The following is a 20,638-nucleotide window of genomic DNA, read 5'->3' on the forward strand; positions in this document are numbered from 1 at the left end:
ATCATGTTAGCAATGTTGGTGTTTTTTTTTTTTTTTTTTTAACCATTAAAAGGCCCGCGTCATCCACAGCCAATAAGACATTAGTTCACTCAAGTGTCCAATCAGACATAGGGTTAGGGTACTTTAGTTGACCAATAGCGAGCAAGAAAAGGCACTTTGACTTTTTTCTCTCTCAACACGAGAATAAAACGCAGTACAAGTCTGGTTAAGTACGTTCAAAGTAAATCTGAATTTAGAAATAGAACTTAGGTTTGTGGTCTTTCAGCTGTTTTAGATACCAGCAATGACAGGCAAGTAAGGTAACGTTATAGTGTGTTGTTGTTTTTTTTATTGTCAGTAACAATTAGCCTAATGCTGTTCATTTACATGTTAGGCATTTTTAGCAAACGTTAGCTACGCAGCTGGCAGAGGTAGCAATTAGCTGTCGAAGCTCTATTGCTGAACTCTATCAGTCACAACACAATTCGGATAAACTTCAATTGTGTGAGTTTTAGTGTAACGTTACTCAAAACGGTCACCTTCAGTTTGTAGGTCATGTTGTCACATCGCTTGTTACAACTAGTTAACATGATCTAACTACAGGTAGCAATTGATGCGCTAACATTGAGTGTAGCTAAAGCATAATCTTACTCTTTATAATCAGGTAACCTAACGGTGATGTGTTTCTCAAAACTTAGATTACTTCCATACAGTTACATCCTGCATTTGTCTGTTTTTGTGGTAAAATTGGAGAGATGAAGCCCCCAGAAGATGCAGAGAGGGGCATGTTTGAGCTACTGGTGAGTCTCATTAAAACCCCCTGAACTGGTGCTTAAGTTTTATTCTAATGGTTAACATCATTTTGTTTGTCGTATCAAAATAACGTATATTGTGGCTTTTATTGTGTCTATTAGTTTGTCCACGGAGGCCACACAGCCAAGATCTCTGATTTCCCCTAGAACCCCAACAAACATTGGATCATTGCTTGGTGACTGAAGACAACATTATGCAAGCCTGGCAAACATTAAGAACTTAGACCGCATTTTACTCTAGCATATTAGCCATGGACAGCCAGAGAACACGAGTTCTTTGGACTATATTGTCTTAGATGGAATTATTTGCCCTCAAAGACAACATATAAGATTTTCAGCAGTATATAAAAAAAAATTAAGTAACAGACAACAGGCAACTGTTGTCAGGAGCCCATGTCTCTAGTGAAAATCTGTAACATGAATTGGAGCAGGCAGCAATGCAGGGAAAAGTGTGATGGGAGGTTCCTCTTCAGCTAATGACTCAGTCAAGATAGAGTTCTTTTTGGTTTGGGATTTAACATTTAGAGCGATTCAGTCAGGGCCAAATGACAACATGGAAGAGAGAAATGGTGAGTATGGTAAATGTGTGTTTCTACTTTTATTTGTACTACTAAAAGTATATTTTGTGTCACACTCAGCTGTCTTTAATGTCAGAAAAGCTACCAGTTAAGCATATAGTAGTTTTTAGGCAAAATTTGGCTCTTCAAAAGCCTCAGAGTTGATCTTCACCTGGTTGTTCTTGAATACATACTGTATATACAGCAATCAAATTGGCTTTTGAAGTATTTTAATTAATGCTTTTTTTTTTTTTAAATAAAATGTTTTTCTGGAACATAAGGTGACAATCATACTGACAGTCCAAATGCTACATCACAATAACTTGTTAAATAGTGTATACAGTGCCCTCCACACATGTTGAAAGTGTTGTAGAGAAGTAATTAAGTAAAAATGCTGTTCAATTCTTTAACATAATGCATGCCATGGTAATTGCTTCAGCTTGGTCTCCATGTGATTGTTCTGAATGTTGATTTCCACTCCTTCTCTTTCTGTATGGAAATGGAATTTCATAGTGAATCTGTTTTGAATTGGCCGTTTGTGGTCCCACTTCCCCTCACCACATTAATGCAAATTAGTCATTGAAATGTTGTCACTCTGATACACAGTAGATTTGTAGTTCAATATTTTGTATGGTGAGTGCACTCCTAATAAAAAGTCTTCCATCAGTGTTTGAGTCGTTTGATCTATTGGAAACATTTTGTACATATTTTATTAATAAGGTCAGAGCCTTGCTAAACTTGGATGTATTTCTAAATAATCATGTTAGTGAAAGAAGTGGTTATGCATCATCACACTTTGCTCATACCTTTTGTGTGACTGGTGTCATGTTTTGGTGCTCTCTGTCTCACTTTATTACTCTGTGCCCCAGTGCTTAGTTCTTCAGCCATGTTTCCCCTTATAAGTACATGAACCCCTCTCTGCTCTAGAAACAGACATTAAGTCATCGGACGTCCTAGATTACAAGAAGCACAACAAAACCCTTCTACGAGCAGCGGTCTAGTCGATCTTTACAGGCTGTTCTAAAAATGTATGTTTTTGAACAATGGCATGCTTCAAAATATGTCTAAAGTGCATTACTTGAGCCTTGGTGTTCACTGTTGCAGAAAAAAAATAAAACAGTTTGCTATTAAATCATAGAACTCAGTTTTGTGAATAGCAGGTCAAGTTTTCTTCACATGGTCACACTTGTTATAGTCCTCAACTGCAGCCCTGTAGAAATAATATTTTAATTAGAGTGATTCCTTAAAGTATAAAGTATGAAACAGAACAGATCAACACCTCTTACCTGTAAAGGAGGAGCTGTTTGGTAAGACTGTCTTTCAGCTCCTCTATTTCTTTGTTTTTTTTCTTCTGAATCTTCAACTCAGTCTTCAGCTCTCTGCTTCTCTCCTCCAGACAGTACACTGTCTCCTGTAACGGTACTAATACTTAGGTGTCTTGAGTATTAAATCAGGCATTTTCTATTTTACCTTGCAGGGATAGTTTGTCTGCTCCCTGGGCTCAGCTGCTTCTGCCTTATTAAATGTTTTTGTCTTATCTTCCCTATTCTAAACACCTGTCTCTATGTTATCTTGCTCACCTTGTACTGGCCCGCATCCTCTCTCCGATGTATGTGTATCAGTTTGATTTTTTCCTCCGAACAAGCTCTCTGGAGCTTAAGCTTTTGGATCTCCTCTTTTATGGGTTTCAGCTGGGCCTTCAGCTCCTGGGCCTGCTCCTTGGCTTTCACTAATGCTCCAGCAGTTGCTTCTCTCCTCTTCAGCAGTGCCAGCAAAATGGGTTCATACCTGGCCAATGTAACCCCTAAAAGTTGAATGAATTTCTAGCCAACACTGAAATATGAGCAACACACTACCTATAGTCATAAGCATGGAGACAAGTTTAAAACAAATAAATGACTGGATGTGATTTCTTATTTACACCTGAAAGTACAAACATGGCTTACTGTTAAAAGATTAATCAGCATCTAAATACCAAATATGTTGTAGTGTGACAACCAGTACTGGACAGTGACAGCACCTGTCCTCCAGGGCTCTCAGCCCACCGTACACATATTGCTGGATGTCCCCACAGGAGTGCCTCCTGCAGTCCGTCAGCTCCTCCTGTGTGCTGGAGGCCTGACTGGAGCACTTTGCATGAAGATCTGCTTCTAGTCCCGAGAGCCGTTGTTGCTGGGCTAACCTGAGCTGGCAGCCCTCTGTGGTCAGCTGCAGCACCAGGGACTGCAGCTTCTCCTGCAACATGGAAACAAAGATTTCAAAGTGAGGGTTTTATTGAATGCAGAGATAAAAATTCTACTAGAGGGTTTCATACCTCTTCTCTCTTTAGTAGCTCCACTGCACAATGCTGGGCATTGAAAGCGGCCTGACTGTGAGCACAGTCCCTAGCCATGGTGAAGAGCCTCTTCTTCAGCTGTCTGAGCTGCTCTTGTAGCCACTGTCTCTCCAGGTTGATCTTCCATATCCTTCTCTCCTCCTCTGCTCTTGCCTCCCTGAGGCTCTGTATCTCCCTTTTCCTCTCCTCCCTCCTCCCTTCCTCCTCTTTCTTCAGCATATTTATCAGCTCTGCCACTTTGCTGTCCATCTGTTCTGCTGTCTCCTCTTCTTCCTCTTTGCTCCCCTCTGCCTTCTCTCTGTCTTTATTCCCTCGTAACTCCAGCACCTCCAACAGCAGCTCCTTTCTTCTCTTCTCTAACTGCTGTACCTCCTGTATGCAGTCCTCCATCTGAGACCCCAACTGTCCTAGTTCATTCATGCCAGATCTCAGATAAATGGTGTCTAGTCTGAGCTCATGTCTCTCTTCAGCTGTCATTTCAGTGTCATCTACTTCAGCCCCAGTTATGTCTTTTGGGTCATTTTTTTTACTATCAAATGGCTTTGATGGCCTTGAAAACAAGAACTGCTGATCAAAAACCCTCTGGTCTGCATTGAAATTCCCTGACATTTCCACTGAGAAGCCACCCATGTTATCACATCCAAGCAAAGGGTTCTGCTGGCTTCCTTTTGGTACTGAATCTACTGTCACAACATCTCTGCTGTTATTGGAAGCTTCATCTCCCTCTGCATGTTGAGCAATGCAGGTTTCTAATTGCATTGGCTGGGTCTCCAACTTCACTGGCTTCTCTTGCTGAACAGGCACTAGTGTGGTACCCCTACACCGATGAGGATTCTTTGTTATGTTTACATATTCTTGGCTTATATCAGTAGCCTGGTTTTGTGGCTCAAAGTCCACCCCAGCGTCTTCCGTGCAGTTCTCCAGCATGGCTAACATCCCCAACAGCTGGCCCTCATACTCCAGCATAGTTTCACTCAGTTTGTTTTCTGCTGAAGTTAGAGGCATTTTTGTCAGGTGAGACTCTTCTGTGGCCATTTCACACCTGTTGATAATTGTGCCTGTGCCTTGTGCCTGGCTTTGTGCGGGGTGGTCTTCTGCATCTGCTGCATCTATGTGAATGTCAATATAGCTTGTGGAAAGATAACTTGTTTCTCTATAGCTCTCTGTTGTGACTTTCTCTTTGCTCGGATCATGACTTGATTCACTCATGCTTTTTTCTGTGTAACTTTCTAAGTAACGAGATCCAAAGGGAATACCAGTAAGCTCCTCACAGCTCTTCAGTAAATCATCCATCTCCTGTAAGTATGGCTTAATTAAAGATGATGGATTCAACTGTGTTCCAGTGAAGGCAAGTCCAGATTGTGCTGTATTGCATGCTCTTGGTTCCATGTGAGTTCTGTCTGTCTCCGCATCCTCTTCTTTGATAAAGAGAGGCTCCAACCCAGTAAATGAAATGTTGTCCTCCATCGGTTTAGCCTAAATCTTGCCACTTCTCTTGATGTAGAAGTCCCTTTTAGAGCACTCTCATCCCTTAACAAAAGCAGATGAATATGTTAGACAGCCTGGCTGATGCACATTAGGTCATATTACATGTGATAAATGCTGGCCTGGCCTTCAGTAATGATGTCATCAGAAGAGTTGGGTTAACATTTTTGTCAGACTTCTATGTAAATTCTGTTGTAGTTATTAGCACACGTGGGTGTGTATAGCAGACCAAGGGCAGAGTAGGGCAGAGCATATGCTACCAGCAGCTGTCCCCTCAGGCTAGATGCCCCGGGCACCAACTCATAAATTGGCAGTAGTCAGACACAACACATATGAACAGTTTTTGTTTGAAGCGCCAACAAGTGGCATTACACGGATTACATTAGCAAGAAGATTTTCATAACATGTCACAGTGTTGATGGATGGGCATCTGCACTCTCCCCTGATGAATAGTTTCACTTGCTGAGGTGTTTTCCAAGACAGGCCAGAGACTCACAGAGAGTAAATTGATCAGTTTGACCCAATGGTGTCATGACACAGAGATTTGTAATGGAGAAGACAAGAGCTAAATTCATTTGATAGCTGTTGTTTCTTGGCCAGACCCCCCTTCAGCAGAAGTCCAGACACAGCTCTAGTGTTTTTATTAAAATATTTCACATAAGAAAATCACTAAACTAAAATCTACAGCACCAACCATTTTTGGCTTCATGAATTTGTCCACAGTACCCAAGGACTGGACACTGATGTGCTCTGAATGGCTCACAAAACCCTGGGGAAGACATGGCAGCAACCAGCTGTCGTGCTGCAGGACAGGCATGTGCACAGAGCACATTCCTTTACAGTAAACCGCTACCATCCAAAGACAGCACTGACCTGTATTTGTTGACTATTCGAAACAGATTTTTCTTATTTATCTATGCAGTTTAAAAACAACATTAAAAAAAAAACTTTTATGTTAAACCTGACAGTTTTTTCTATTGCTCAGTGGTGTTTGAAAGCTAGGAGCTACAGGAGTGATTAGATTTTTTTTCTCAGGGGTTTTTGTTCAGATTTGATCAGCATCAAAAGCATGTTGTATGTCAACATAAAATATAATTGCACTTACCTCTTAACTTAAATTCCTGTTTCCTCTGCCAGGAGCGAACGTTTCTATTGTGAGTTAAAACGACACAGCAAAGTGAGAAAGCAAAGAATGAGTGCAAGCAGTGTGTGCAGATGAACTAAGAGATGAAGGGGTGTAAAGAGAGTTGACCCAGCCTCCACTCACTCTGTCCCTGTGCTGCTGCGTGTCACATTTGTTTAGGTTTATTAATAAACACTGGGCAGGGAGAAAAGGGAGCAACAGCAGGCCTTTTCAGCCTGGGAGAGAGAAACCATTTGCCCATATGGACTTGTAAGAATTAGACTGAACACTTGGAATCCATACAGTATACAGTTTATAAATTGTTTAATTTTAAATTTGTTGTAAGATATAAAACAGTAACAACTACTTCTCTTTAGAGAGCAGAACTAATTTGTAGTGTTAGAAAACTTGCATTTTGCTAAATCAAATGACAGTCTTAATCCGCCTTACTTCACGATATCACAGTAAATCATTCACTGTCTGGAAGTCTTGCTGGTTTAAAGAAGAACTAGGAAAGATCATTACTTCATGCATCAGTAGAACCTGTAGCACACAAACAACTCTTAGTTTCTACCTCTGTTTTGCCAGAGGGGCTGGAGAAAATACAGCTGGTAACATTTATTATGGCTGTTGAGAGATAGATGGGGGTTGGGGGTTGTATTGCAGACACTATGTGTTTATAATGAAATGGCTCCAAGATTCCACCCATGCCTCCTCATTATCAAGAAGTCTTTAAATAGCTCCTGTCACATTTCTCACCACTTCCCCATGGGCGGATTGGTTTTTCCTGAACTTCTGACCCCAGCAATTAGCAGAGAGAGTACATGAAAATGTTCTGCAAATCTAGATGAAAGGGAAAAATGAGTAAATATTATATGATGAAGATGGTGAGATGTTGAGAATGAATGTGAATCACAAATTGTAGTGCAACCTGTATCTTGAGCCGCAAAGACCAGAGGCTTTTATTATTTTTACCACCAATATTAAAGATATTAAATACATAATTTATCTGACATCCCTTTAATGGGTTATTTTTTTCTTGTTTTAAATTTCATACCTGCTATTACAAGCAATTTTTTACTGCTCTTTTGATTTTGAAAGAAAACAGACACCACTAGATGGCTTCACAGTTTCACTCTTCTTGTAGTTCCATTCTTCTTATACAGGTAACATTAAAGGCAATGTGGATTGCCTGGATTTGAAAAACAGAAACAGTTTGAACCTCTCTACTCAGTACTTCTGGTGCCTTTTCTGTCAATACAGCAATCAGTTTAATAATCAAGCAATATTAAAAAAGGATAAAGAGGTAGTAAAAAAGTGATGGACTCCTGTTTAGCCTGCTCATGCTACAAATTGAACAAAGCTATCCAAGATTAATTTACTGCAAACCACACTTCAGAGTATTTACATAACCGTTTTACTAGAGATCCTTTTATTTGTAGTTAACAACGTGTGAAATAGTGATGTCATTCTGATTCAGTGTTTCCATGACAAGATTACACCCCTTCTGCTTAAGATGAGCTGTAATGTTTATCTGTTCCACCCTTGTTGACCGCTGTGACTTGGGAGAGAGACAGTAATTTACATGACGTTATGTCCAGGGATTATCTTTTTCACCACAGTGCAACTCTTGTGCTAATGCACACCCACACAGTCACTGGGATCTAGAGAATCATCATCTTTTTAGTTCTTTTTCTGTTTTCTACTATTTCCTTCATAGAGGATGGGAGATCATCAATGTGTGCATGTGTGCACAAAGCAGGATAAGGGGGAACCAAATATTTAAGGGGGCATTGTGGCTAAGGACTCAACATCCCACTGAGATAGACCATATGCTGGACATTGATTTGGACTGGTCTGTTACCCTCTGCTCCAATTTGCAGTACTGTCCAAACTCACCAGAACACCCTGTCAGTGTGTTTTCCCTTTTCCTCCTGTTTTCCATTTTTTCCCCATCTCTCAAAGGGTCTCACAAACAGTAGTGAGGGATCACTAGCCTTAGCTTTGGTAAAGTGCAGAGTTGTGAATCATACAGAGCTTCAAAAGTTCATAATGTTCAAATGGGTCCTAGCAGTTGTATATGTCTATCCAACATGTATTTGTGCTTATACATGAATTACATTTGCATATGGTAAGCATCTGCATTTGCATATGCATATTTAATCCATACATGTGCTTTGTATCAAGACCAACACCTGTAATTTTGGAAAACAGGCCACAGCAACATTCAGTGATTTGAGGGGTTTATCAGCATGTATTTAAAACTTGACATGTGCATATATGTTTATGCATAGGATCATCTTAAAAATATAAGGTTTTAATACTGACTGTGCTCTATTTGCTAGCCATGAAAAACTCTTAACATTAAGTTTGTCCTAGATGAGTCATTCCTCTTGTGGGTTAGAATACAGTTGACATTGTGTAATGGTTAACACTGTTCTTTACAGGAAGTCAGAGGAGCACGGAGGATGTAATTTCCTTTTCACACCAATACTTCCAAATACAACCAGCCTTCTACAGCTGAGATAACAGGTAAAAAGCTTTTCCTTGAGGTCATATTAACACCTATTTATTGAGACACAGGAGAATGTTAGTCATTCAGGCACATTTTCTCAGGTGGTTTGGGGATTTGAACTGACAACAAACACACTTTTCCAGACTCTAACTTCTGTTTTCTCCCTTTATTGTTCCCTGCTGTCTGTCACGCTATTCATTATACAGTAATGTCTCACTATGGCTAAGTGTGTTTTAATGGCAGTGAACTTACTGAGTGTTTCTTTTACGGAGAGTGTCTCTGCTTTTTAATTGTCAGATGTCATCTACTTAGTGTCATCTGCCACCTAGTGTTTGTACCAACTGGCTTTTCATGCTTTTAAGCGATGACTTAATATAATGTAGTAGACAGCCCAATGTCCTCCTCCAGTATATTATTTCACTGTTTTGGATTCAGCGTATTTCCTGTAATTAAAGATGCTGCACACACTTTAAAAAGACAGAACGGCTACAGCTTGTTCTCACAGAACTTTTATCAGCTTCGTTATCTCTTTAAATTCAAAATGAAGTCTTTGTAGGGAGGTTTTAATGGTTGCCAGCAATTTTTTGGATTGTTCAACATAGGTCTGGTGCACGGCCTGAGTTTTTTTTAGTATTGTGCCTTTTCTGGTGTCTGTTTATTGTTCAGTGGATCACCTTTATACTGTTGCACAGTCACAACCAGTTCCCATGAAGGGAAGCTGCGGATGAGAACACCTGATAGGGAGAGATGAGACAAGCTGACAGAGCTGAGATCACACATCTGTGAGGATCGTACTGTGGGTTCACTGGTCATAGGTGACTTCATCTACAGAGGAGATAGCTTCATAAATTAAACCACTAAAGATGATGATAAAATTGATCTGTTAGTCTTTAACCAAAAACTAGGGACTTTACACTTAAAAAGGTTCAGATTATATCAGTGTTTGTGTTGAACAGTGTGTTTGTGTTCATGGGAAGCTGTGTGGACAAGCCTGGATGTAACGCCTACATTTACTGTTGGCCTCTCTAGTATACATCTAAACAAGGTCATTCATCTGATAAGACATTTTGGATTCTGTGTGATATAATTCCTGTTATCTAAATAAGGTTATAGGTTATATAGATTGGCATCAGTAGTGATTGGAGGCTTCAGAATCAGTGTCACAAGAGGCAAGTGTATTAAGTGGTTTTAAGAAATGTTTTGTAGTCATTAGCCACAGTAACTGCATGACTTTAGAAATGACAAAGTCAGCCTGTTTGTCTGTCAGATGATCATTCAGTCCACCACCTTTGTCCCAGACAGGTGACAAATTAAAGGAATAACCTGAACAAATGATTGGCCTCTCTTCAAGGATGACAATGCTCCCATCTATAGGGCACAAATGGTCACTGAATGGTTTGATGAGTATGAAAAATTATGATTTCATCTAGGGCCACTATCATGTCAAAATTTAAATCACACTTCAGTCATGACCAAATTCCTGCAAAACTCATGACATTCTGTACTTTGTTTAGTACTAATTAGCAAATGTTAGCATGCTGAAACATTGAACTCAAGGTGCTTTTGCATGACAGGAACTTTTCCCTTGATAGTACTTTCTCAAGGTTCATGACCTTTCAGATGGAAGCTTCCTGCGCTAAACATTGATTGGTCAAATATAGGCATTCTTCGTAGCATTGTTGTATACCCATATTTTTAAAAACCCACAATTTCAAGCACATAGCTTTTCTTGTAGTTCATGCTTGACAGTAATCAGCATGGATCAGCCAAAGAGATTTTATGACCACTGGACCGATGATGGTCTCCTGGTTGTTGTCCATTTTAGCAGAGGACAACCATGCACATGCATGCAAATGATGTGAAAGGCAATAAATATGTCAGTGGACTAATTTACTTAATGTTCTCCATGCTTTGGCCCTGTTGTTTAAAACAAATCACAGTGCACCTGAGGATCTTTTGCCCTTTGGAAAAGTCCTGAACACTAGTTCTAGGAAAGCTAAAGTTTTTGCGGTGGAAATGCACTTGTGTTGGCTTGTGATGTGTTGGTATTTAGCTCACATCAACACTGTGCCCAGGTACTGCCTCAAAGCTGATAGCATGGATGTAAACTCTTAGTCTTGTTTCAACATTAGTATATGTGGATCTCATAGAAGGTTCAGCAACCTATAAACCCCTAACACAAGTCGCCATGGATTGTAGCCTTCCTCTGGTTTTACTCCTCTCCCTCCACGCTCACCCAGCTTTTACTCATAGCACGTTTAGCACAACCATTTATCATAAAGGCTCCAAGGCAATAATCACCGGACTCTTCAGTGTTTCCCCTACCATTATATTAGGGGGGCGCCCTGCAATTTTATTTTCTATATAGCACCAAATCACAACAGAAGTAATTTCAAATCAAATCAAATGTATTTATATTTAGATGACCTGAATGTATTCTACTGCAGGTTTGACAATCAACACTCCCCCCTCACCCTCCCCACCTCAGACCCAGCAGCTGCTCCCCCAACAAGGCCCCCATCTTCACACTTATCTTCAACAGGTCACTGGAGCTGTGTGAAGTCCCCTCCTGCTTCAAACGCTCCACCATCATTCTAGTCCCCAAGAAAACCCCCATCAGTGGACTGAACGACTATAGACCTGCCGCCCTGACATCTGTAGTTATGAAGTCCTTTGAAAGACTGGTGTTGGCTCACCTGAAGGACATCGTTGACCCTTTGCTAGACCCCCTGCTGTTTGCCTACTGGGCAAACAGGTCGGTGGACGATGCAGTGAACATGACACTGCATTACATCCTGCAACACCTTGACTCCCCAGGGACATACGCACCAGCCATCTTTGTGGACTTTAGCTTGGTATTCAACATCATCATCCTGGACATCCTCCACTCCAAACTGACCCAGCTCACTGTGCCTGCCCCCACCTGTCAATGGATTACTAGCTTTCTGACAGACAGGAAGCAGCAGGTGAGGCTGGAGAAAACCATATCCAGCACCCGGACAATAAGCACAGGCGCCCCCTAAGGGTGTGTGCTCTCCCCTCTGCTGTTTTCACTCTACACCAACGGCAGCACCCCGAAGGACCCCTCTGTCAAGCTCCTAAAGTTTGCTGATGATACAACAGTCATCGGTCTCATTTGAGACGGCGATGAGTCAGCCTACAGACGGGAGGGTGAGCAGCTGGGCCTGTGGGGTCGCTGCGAACACGCTCAAAACAGTGGAGATGACAGAGGACTTTAGGAAGAACCCCCCCCATACTTGGCAGCACTGTATCAGCAGTAAAGTCCTACAAGTTCCTGGGCTCCACTATCTCCCAGGACCTGAAGTGGATGTCCAACATCAGGACCATCATCAAGAAGGCACAGCAGAAGATGTACTTCCTGTGCCACCTCAGGAAGTTCGACCTGCCCCAGGAGCTGCTGATACAGTTCTACAGAGGAATCGTTGAGTCTGTTCTCTGCACCTCCATCACTGTCTGGTTTGGCTCAGCAACCAAACAGGACAAGTACAGACTTCAGTGGACAGTCAGGACTGCAGGAAATGTCATTGGTGTGAGCCTGCCCTCCATGGAGGACCTGTACACAACACGAGTCAAAAGGAGGGCGGAGAGGATCACTGCAGACCCCTCACACCCTGGACACGATCTGTTTGAACTCCTCCCCTCTGGACGGTGTTACAGGTCACTGTGCACCAAGACAACCAGGCACAGGGACAGTTTCTTCCCCCAGGCTGTTGCTCTGCTGAACACTTAACCTATGAGAGTATGACTGGACAATAACCCTCAGTGCAATACCTGTAAATATACGCTGTACAGATTATACAGACTTGTACGGGTCTCTAGTACTTAAGTACTCTGTTTTATCCCTACTAAAGGCTCTATTCTATTATAAAGCCACGTCCGGTTCTTTCAAACCAGGAACTCAGTGAGACGAAGCGGACCACTTGAGTATATAAAAAAAAATATAATCTTGCTGGTTTATTCAAAGGTTCACAGGCAAGAATTAACATTACACGTCCAGGCATCTTCCACCCCCAAAGCTGCTCGCAGACAGCCCGGAAGAAGAAAGACCCTGAACCCAAGATCTCTATACAATTTAATCACTTCGTTGGGCTAGCCCCATCCTACACAGGCCACGTCAAACCGTGACGTCACCTAATATGCCAGCTATGCAGCTGACCAGAGCAGTAGTCAAAACATGAAGAATATTAAAGTGTGTGGCTGTTGATTAGTGGTGTGTATCTAAAAACATACAGGACATTCAGGGACATGTCCGAACAGTAAGTCTCGGAAGATATTATGATTAAGATTACGGCTGAGCATATCATGCTACTAGCAATATTCATCCTGCCGGCAGACTCTGCAATCTAGCTGACCTTGGCCTAGATGCAGCCTGCAAAACTCATGACAATGAACTGAGCATTTAACAGCCTGAGCAAGACATCCTGGCTACACTAACATTTTCTAATACAACAGAGCTCTAATCAATATCTATCTAACTAAGAAATTACCTAACACCTACTTATCTCATTTCAATGAACGTTCTTTTGTCTGTCTGCATTGTTTACTGTTTGTTTATACTGCTTTTTTGCTGATGTTAATACTGCTATTTTGTTATATTACACAGCCTTATGCTGGTTTACTGTTTGCACATTGAGAGCCGATGTACCTAAGTCAAATTGCTTGTGTGTCCAACACACCAGGCCAATAAAGTTGATTCTGATGTTCTGATGTTTACATGACAGAATAAAATCAAAATAAATGACTAAAATAGAGTAAATAAGACCAGTGCAAATAAAAATAAAACAGCACAATAGCAGAAACACAGTTAACATACATTAAATAAATCTAAATTAAAAGGAATGCATCAGGAACTACTGTGTATTAAAAGCCAAGCCAAATAAATATGTTTTAAGCAATGATTTAAAAGTACTGAGGTCAGTAGCTGACCTAACATTAAAAGGTAGACTATGCCACAATTTAGGGGCTGCAACGGTAAAAGCACGGTCACCCCAGTGTTTATATTTGGCCCTTGGAACCTCTAAGAGAAACTGGCTTGAAGATCTGAGGGACCTGGTAGGTTTGTGCCAATATGAAATTCAGTGAGGTAAAATGGAGCCAAACCGTTAAGAACCTTAAAATCAAAAATCAATAACTTAAAATCAATTGTAAAACGGACTGGAAGCCAGTGGAGAGAAGCCAGTACTGGAGTTATACGCTCAAATTTCTTAGTACTTGTCAAAAGACAAGCAGCAGCATTTTGCACCATTTGGAGACATTAACACCATAGTATAGAGCATTGCAATAATCAAGTCAGAAGTGATAAAAGCATGGATTGCAATCTCAAAATCATTAAAAGAAAGGAATGACGTGACATTGCTTAACAGCCTCAGGTGGAAGAAGCTAGATTTCACAACTGAGTTAATTTGCTTGTCAAACCTCAAGTTGCCATCAAACATCACCCCTAGATTTTTTTTTACAGTTGACTTCAGATGTCGAGCTAGGGGGCCCAGGCCCTGGTTAGAAGCAGTTAAGTTCACGGGGTCACCAAATCACTCTGTCTTATTTTCATTGAGATTTAAAAAGTTAAGTGCCAACCATGATTTCAAGTAATTTAAGGTCTATACCTTGTTTTTGTAATCAAACAAACTAAATAGCCTTATGTTATTTAACTTGGCCTGTCATTTCTGTCTCTACATGGTTACGCGTTTACAATTCTCCTCTGCTCGCTGTATCGTGCACGGCAGAGTTCTGCCCCGATGCACACACACAGGCACATGGACACACATACAGATGCCCCCCACTGTAGACCTAGGGGAAACTCTATTCTTATTTCTAAGCCCAAACATATAAAGCTGAGATGTTAGCCAAAGTTAATGTAACTGCTCTGAGTAATTGGACGGTATGTGTACAGAATGTGCACGTCCATATGAGTGTGTTTGCACCTTATAAATTAGCCACAATTTATTGTTTCAAGGCATTTAATGGTGTGGTATAAATGTTAGTCTGAGGTACTACAGTAGATATTGTGAAGTCTACTTAAGCATGTTTTGTGGCTTTTAAAAAGTTAAATACATTCTTGCACAGACTTAGACTGCACAAATATGTTCTTAATCCCTTATTTTCAGAAATGGTTTCATCACAGAGAACCAGCACTTTGTTTTCAGCTGTCTTAATTAGACGTGGTGTGAGTGCCAATCCTGTTATTTTAATAATGATTCAACAGAGGTCAACTCGGGTTTCCTGTCTGACGTCAGTACCTCATTTAAACGATCCCCTGTAGAGAGTGGAAACAGACAGAGTTCCTCTGAAAATGGAGAAAGGGAGAGACTAAGAAAGAAAAAGAAAACAGGGTACTTTGTTGGATGGGTGGAAAGCTGTGGCCTGTTTTTGTCCAGTCCTAAACAACTCAGCAGCAACCACACCCTCTCAGGAATTCCGGCTGCAAAAATATTTCATGTTGTGTTTTTAAAAGAACAGTTCACCCTTATCATAACATGATCAATGTTTTTGTACGTGAACCACCCCCCATGTTGATTAAATGGACATACAGTATATGGAAAAGACAGAATAAATGGATGGCTTAGTGCAACAATATATGTTCAGTTTTAATTTGCAGCAACAGAACATTTGTTTTGTTCACTAATGTTATGTGCAAAGTAGTTATCTATACAGTGAAACAATATATTTTACAGTATAAATAAAATGAAAAGAATACAATTAATGTTAAATATCATAGAACAAAACAAGATGAAAATCTTTAAACACAAAAATAGAAATGCATACTGGATGTGTGTCAGATGCTGTGTGGTGTAATGTGTAGTAGTATGGACCTTGGTCTGGTTAAGGTTTATTCAGTTATGCTTGTTGTAAGAAATACATGCTAAAAACACTAGCATATGGACAGGATACAGTAGTTAAAAAGCCAGAACTGTTGTCCCAGAAAAAGCAAAGCAAATGAAAAAGTTGTTCTCAATCAGACGTATCTGCATCAAGGCCTAAATACAAATGGAAGATAAAACCAACATAAAGTGTCTTAGTAAGGGGTCTGACCTCCATGTGCCACCAGAACAACTTCAGTGTGCCTTGGTGGTGATTCTACAAATCTCTGGAACTCCTTTGATGATGGCAGTGTTGGAGACCCTTTCCTCTAAGGGGACAAGTAGACCCAAACCATGCCAACATCTGCATTTGTTATGTTTCTTCACTTATTTATTCAGGTTTTTTCTTGTATTTATTACCTTTCTGTATATCTACATGGATTTTATTTGAGCAAATTATGTCAAGTTTGTTTGTATATTTTTGCATGTGCATGAATTACCGGCCAGATGTCTCCATATGCAGCCAGTGTTTTTTTGGCTCCGACCACTCCTGAATTCTGAGAAATACTTGGGTGTCCACTGTGAAGATAGTTTCACTCTAACTATCAGATACACGGGACTTTGTATGTTTGCTCTGACTGTGATTTATCATTTCACCTTTCAATAGAAATAAAAGGAGCAGTACACCTGGTCATGCACCACTTGTCACATTTATAGTTCACTTTTTTAAACTGATGGCTATTTATGTTTCTTCAAGGAGGGTCAAGTTATCCTAACACAAGAATCAGCAGCCAGCACCAGCTTCAACTTACCCAAACAGAACGAACTGGCCAACATGAACCCTGCTGACTCCGGTCTCTGGCTGACACCCAGTTCAGGGCACAGCTGGACAGTATGGGCCAGGCACTGCAGCAACAACAGAACGCCGTGGCTAGTCTGACCCAACAAGTTTCTAGGCTCACGGCGGTCCTAGAAGCACAGCTTACTCTACAGTTTCCCCTGGCATTTCCTACCCAGTCTGCACACGCCACCAACCGCTCTCCCAGCCCCCGCCGGGATCCCCCAATACCTGAACCAGAAACATTTGACGGTAATGTCGACAAATGCTGGGGGGTTTTGCTGCAGTGCCGCCGGGTGTTTGACCAGCAGCCTCAGACTTTTTGCACCGACCAAGAGAAAATCAACTATGTTATAAATGGACTACATGAAAAAGCACTCACCTGGGCCAAGGCTGCGGACGCTCGAGGACTATTAATCGAAGCCATCATAACAGAATTCTTGGATGACCTTAGGACCATCTTTACACCACCTGCTCATCAGAGCCAAGCAGCTAGGGGGCTCATGACTATCTGTCAGGGGGCATGCCGCATAATGGATTATGCCGTCGACTTCTGGGTTATGGCTACAGAAGCCGGCTGGGAAGATCGGGCCTTACGTACTGCATTTTGGCATGGCCTGAACGACAACATTAAGGCTGAGCTGAGCACCAAAGATGAGTCCACTGACCTCCGCTCCCTAGTTGACTTGGCTGTTCGCATCAACAACCAGCAGTGCTCTTTCTGTAAGGAAAAAGCCGGGCAGCAGTCGGCCACCCGGACCCGCCCTATGTCATCATCACCTGTTGAGGCCCGGAGGCCTCTCACCATGGGGACGGCTCATAGCGGCTCCTCTTGAGGATTGGAGGAGCCGATGCAACTTGGACGAGCCTGTCTGTGCCCCGAAGAGTGGGCCCGCCGCAATTGCACTAGATCTTGTTTGTACTATGGTGCTCCCGGTCACCTTATCGCCTCCTGCCCAGTGCGACCAAAAGAGCGGGCCCGCCAGTGAAAGTGGGGACACTGACGGGCCGTTCCACTGACTCCACCACACCAGGTACTAGCTGCATTCCCTCCCTCACAGAGCACATCCTGCACGTTTGCCACGTCCTTCTTTGACACCTGGAAAACTGCCTGTAAGTCAAGGTGGAGAAGTGCGTCTTACATTCCGCCTCCATGGCGTTCCTGGAGTTCATCGTCAAACGGGAAGGCTCCATGCTGATCCAGCCAAAATCACTGTCATCACCTATTGGCCCACTCCCACCTGTGTGAAGGACCTGCAACGCTTCTTGGGTTTTGCAAACTTCTACCGTCACTTTATTAAGAACTATAGCATGGTGGCTGCCCCCCTCACACAGCTCACCTCAACTAAGGTGAAGTTTGCATGGTCTAGGACAGTGGAGCAGGCCTTCCAGGAACTCAAACACCGGTTCACCACAGCCTCATACTCCTCCAACCTGACTCCTCACGGCAGTCGTGGTCGAGGTGGACGCATTGGACATTGGGGTAGGAGCAGTCCACTCTCAGCGGTCCGAGGGAGACCACGCCCTGCACCCCTGGGCATTCTTCTCCCGATGGTTGACCCCGGCCGAACGTAATTATGATGTGGGGAACCGAGAGTTACTTGCCGTCAAAATGGCGTTGGACGAATGGCGGCACCTCCTTGAGGGTGCCGACCAACCATTTTTAGTCTGGACCAATCATAAGAACTTGGTCTACCTCCAGTCTGCCAAAAGACTTAATCCCAGACAAGTGAGGTGGGCCTTGTTCTTTGATCAGTTCCGGTTTATGCTCTCCTATTGGCCGGGGCCCCACAATCATAAACCGGATGCCCTCTTTCAGCAGTTCCACCCTTCTGCTTCAGATGCCTCCTGTATGGTTGCCTGCAGGTCTCCTTCGGCCACTGACCACGCCCAGTCAGCCCTGGTCTCACATCGCCCTAGATACCTCCCTCTCAAGGCAACATAGTCATCCTCACCATAGTTGACCGTTTTTCCAAGGCCACCCATTTCCTTGCTCTTCCACAACTCCCCACAGCATTTGACATGGCCCAGCTCCTGGTTCAAAATGTTTTCCACATTCACAGCACTCCCATCAACATTTTTTCTGACTGCAGTCCACAGTTCACATCACACATCTGGTCCACCTTCTGCACAGCCATCGGGGCTTGTCCTTGTCTTTCTTCCGGTTATCACCCACAAATCAACGGTCAGGCTGAGCAGTTGAACCAGGAGCTGTAAAACGCACTCCGCTGCATCACTAGTTCTTCACCTGAAGACCGGAGTCTGTTGTTGCCTTGGGTGGAATACCCCCACAACACCCTCTCCAGCTCTGCCACTGGTATCTCTCCCTACCAGGCTTCTCTTGGTTACCAACCCCCTCTCCTCTTCGCCGCTGACAGCGACATCGCCGTTCCCTCCGTCCAAGCCCATATAACCTGTTGTCATAAAGTCTGGGCTGAAACCAGGGCCACACTGTTGCGTACGGTGGAACAAAATAAACGCCTCACTGATCGCCGCCATCGGGACGCTCCTACTTACCAGGTTGGGCAACAGGTATGGCTCTCGGCTGCTCACATACCCATCAAAGGGGCATGCCCCAAACTCTCTCTTTGGTTCCTGGGGCCTTTTACCATCCAGGAAATCATACACTGCCTGACTCCCTCCGCATTCACCCTGTTTTTCGTGTTTCTCCGATTAAACCCGTATCTTCCAGTCCCCTCTGTCCTCCACCAGCTACCGCTACACCCAGCCAGGCCCTTCTCACCACCACGGCTATAGACAGCTATCTCCGGACCATACTCTACCTCATCCTCCCAGTCTCCACCAGCCAGGTCGGGGGGCGTTGGGTGCAATCCTAACATACAGCTTCAGTTTCAGGTTTTTAATTTCAATTTTCTCTTTCCTCATCTTCTCATTTAACCCACTCAACAGAGACATGACTCAGCAATGTTTCTTCTACTTTCTTCCTTTTACTAATGAAGGAATCATATGGAAACTGGTTTCCTGCTCTTACAACCTTATAACCTAGTCATTTTGTGTGTCTGTCTGAGGTAGGCTCGAGGAATGTGGTAGGGACAGTGAGTGCCTTCATCCAAAAGGAAGGGCAGCAACATGCCTGGACAGGAAAAACATGAGTGCAGTGGGGGTCAGAAAGTAGTTTTTACCTCCTGTTTTCTCTTCCACTTCTTCACTCTTGAACTACTTTGGCTTATATTTTGTCCTTTCCTCATTCCATACCCGTTTTTCTACCAGAATGTTACTACCAGCATTCTGTAACATCAATTCTAGTCATTGGCTAGTGAGACAAAGCTGTCTCTGTTGCACAAAGAAATTCCCTGTGTGTTTCATAGCTGAGTATCTAATTGAAACTTCTAGCTTTTCACTTTAAAACTATTATTGCATGCCAAGATTCTCTCTCTGTCCTCATTTCCCTTTTTCTCTCAGCTCCTTTTCCACCCCTTCCATCTTCCCAGTTGGGTGATATTATACTGTAAATAGTGAACTGTGGAATGTCGTTTTGGAGAGTTTTGCCCTCATTTATTCTTAAAAATGTGTTTCTAGAAGATAAATTCATGGTAAAAACCAACAGAATAAAACAAATTACAGCAACTGAGACCAGGTTTGTTCTTTTTTTTTTTGGTTTCTGTGTTGTATGGTTTTGAGAAATGGAACAAGAGAGAAGCATTTGATGCAGAAAAAATGTGCCTGTCATAGGATAAAGGCAGGTTGAGAATGCTAATGCTGGTCCAAAAGAGCTGGGCTTATCCCAACCAGCAGTATGGATTTCCTGCCTGCAGCCTCCTTTCAGCCCCATTCAACACAGTGAAATTCATGTGTACACGTCATTGGGTTAAAAGTTCACGTAGCTGTTGTTCCTGTTTTAGTGCCCTTTATAGTACTGTGTGGTTGGACAGTCTCGATGCTTCTGCCTAGTGCAGATACTTCTTTGTTACTTGTATATTTTTAAGGCCACAATTTCATGTTACTACTAGTCAAAGGTTGGCGATATGATGAGATATACTGTGACATGATCAAAATTGGGTTAGATCCTTTACACTGACCTTGCTAATGCTTTATTACCGGTTATACTGGACCTTGTGAACAATGTTACACATTCGTGAGCATGACTCTTCAGACAATTTTAATGCATGCTGATGTATGCTGCCAACAACATGTCTCTATGGGTGGCAATGTAGG

At 42.5% G+C, this 20,638-nt stretch overlaps 1 protein-coding gene and 1 long non-coding RNA gene across 4 annotated transcripts; one reads left to right on the forward strand and one right to left on the reverse strand.

The window, feature by feature from the left end:
• Positions 1-77: 77 nt before the first annotated feature.
• Positions 78-2,014, forward strand: LOC109951668 (uncharacterized). 3 transcript variants are annotated; one of them, XR_002273646.1, is made up of 3 exons: positions 78-209; positions 678-779; positions 894-2,005. It is a non-coding gene; the product is annotated as an uncharacterized LOC109951668 (long non-coding RNA). The 3 variants fall into 3 exon arrangements; XR_002273647.1 differs by lacking the exon at positions 78-209 and adding an exon at positions 211-299 and having other exon boundaries at positions 894-2,011; XR_002273648.1 differs by lacking the exon at positions 78-209 and adding an exon at positions 310-483 and having other exon boundaries at positions 894-2,014.
• A 179-nt stretch (positions 2,015-2,193) lies between these two features.
• LOC109951666 (uncharacterized) lies at positions 2,194-7,264 on the reverse strand. The gene is made up of 6 exons (XM_020586283.1): positions 6,274-7,264; positions 3,663-5,213; positions 3,369-3,583; positions 2,929-3,136; positions 2,635-2,759; positions 2,194-2,558 (listed from the first exon to the last, which is right to left on the reverse strand). Exons 2-6 carry the CDS (start codon positions 5,148-5,150, stop codon positions 2,510-2,512), a joined length of 2,085 nt encoding a protein of 694 aa, XP_020441939.1. The 5' UTR covers positions 5,151-5,213; positions 6,274-7,264; the 3' UTR covers positions 2,194-2,509.
• Positions 7,265-20,638: the final 13,374 nt, after the last annotated feature.

The sequence above is a fragment of the Monopterus albus genome, unplaced genomic scaffold (genome assembly GCF_001952655.1).
Source record: "Monopterus albus unplaced genomic scaffold, M_albus_1.0 scaffold402.1, whole genome shotgun sequence".
Classification (NCBI taxonomy): domain Eukaryota; kingdom Metazoa; phylum Chordata; class Actinopteri; order Synbranchiformes; family Synbranchidae; genus Monopterus; species Monopterus albus.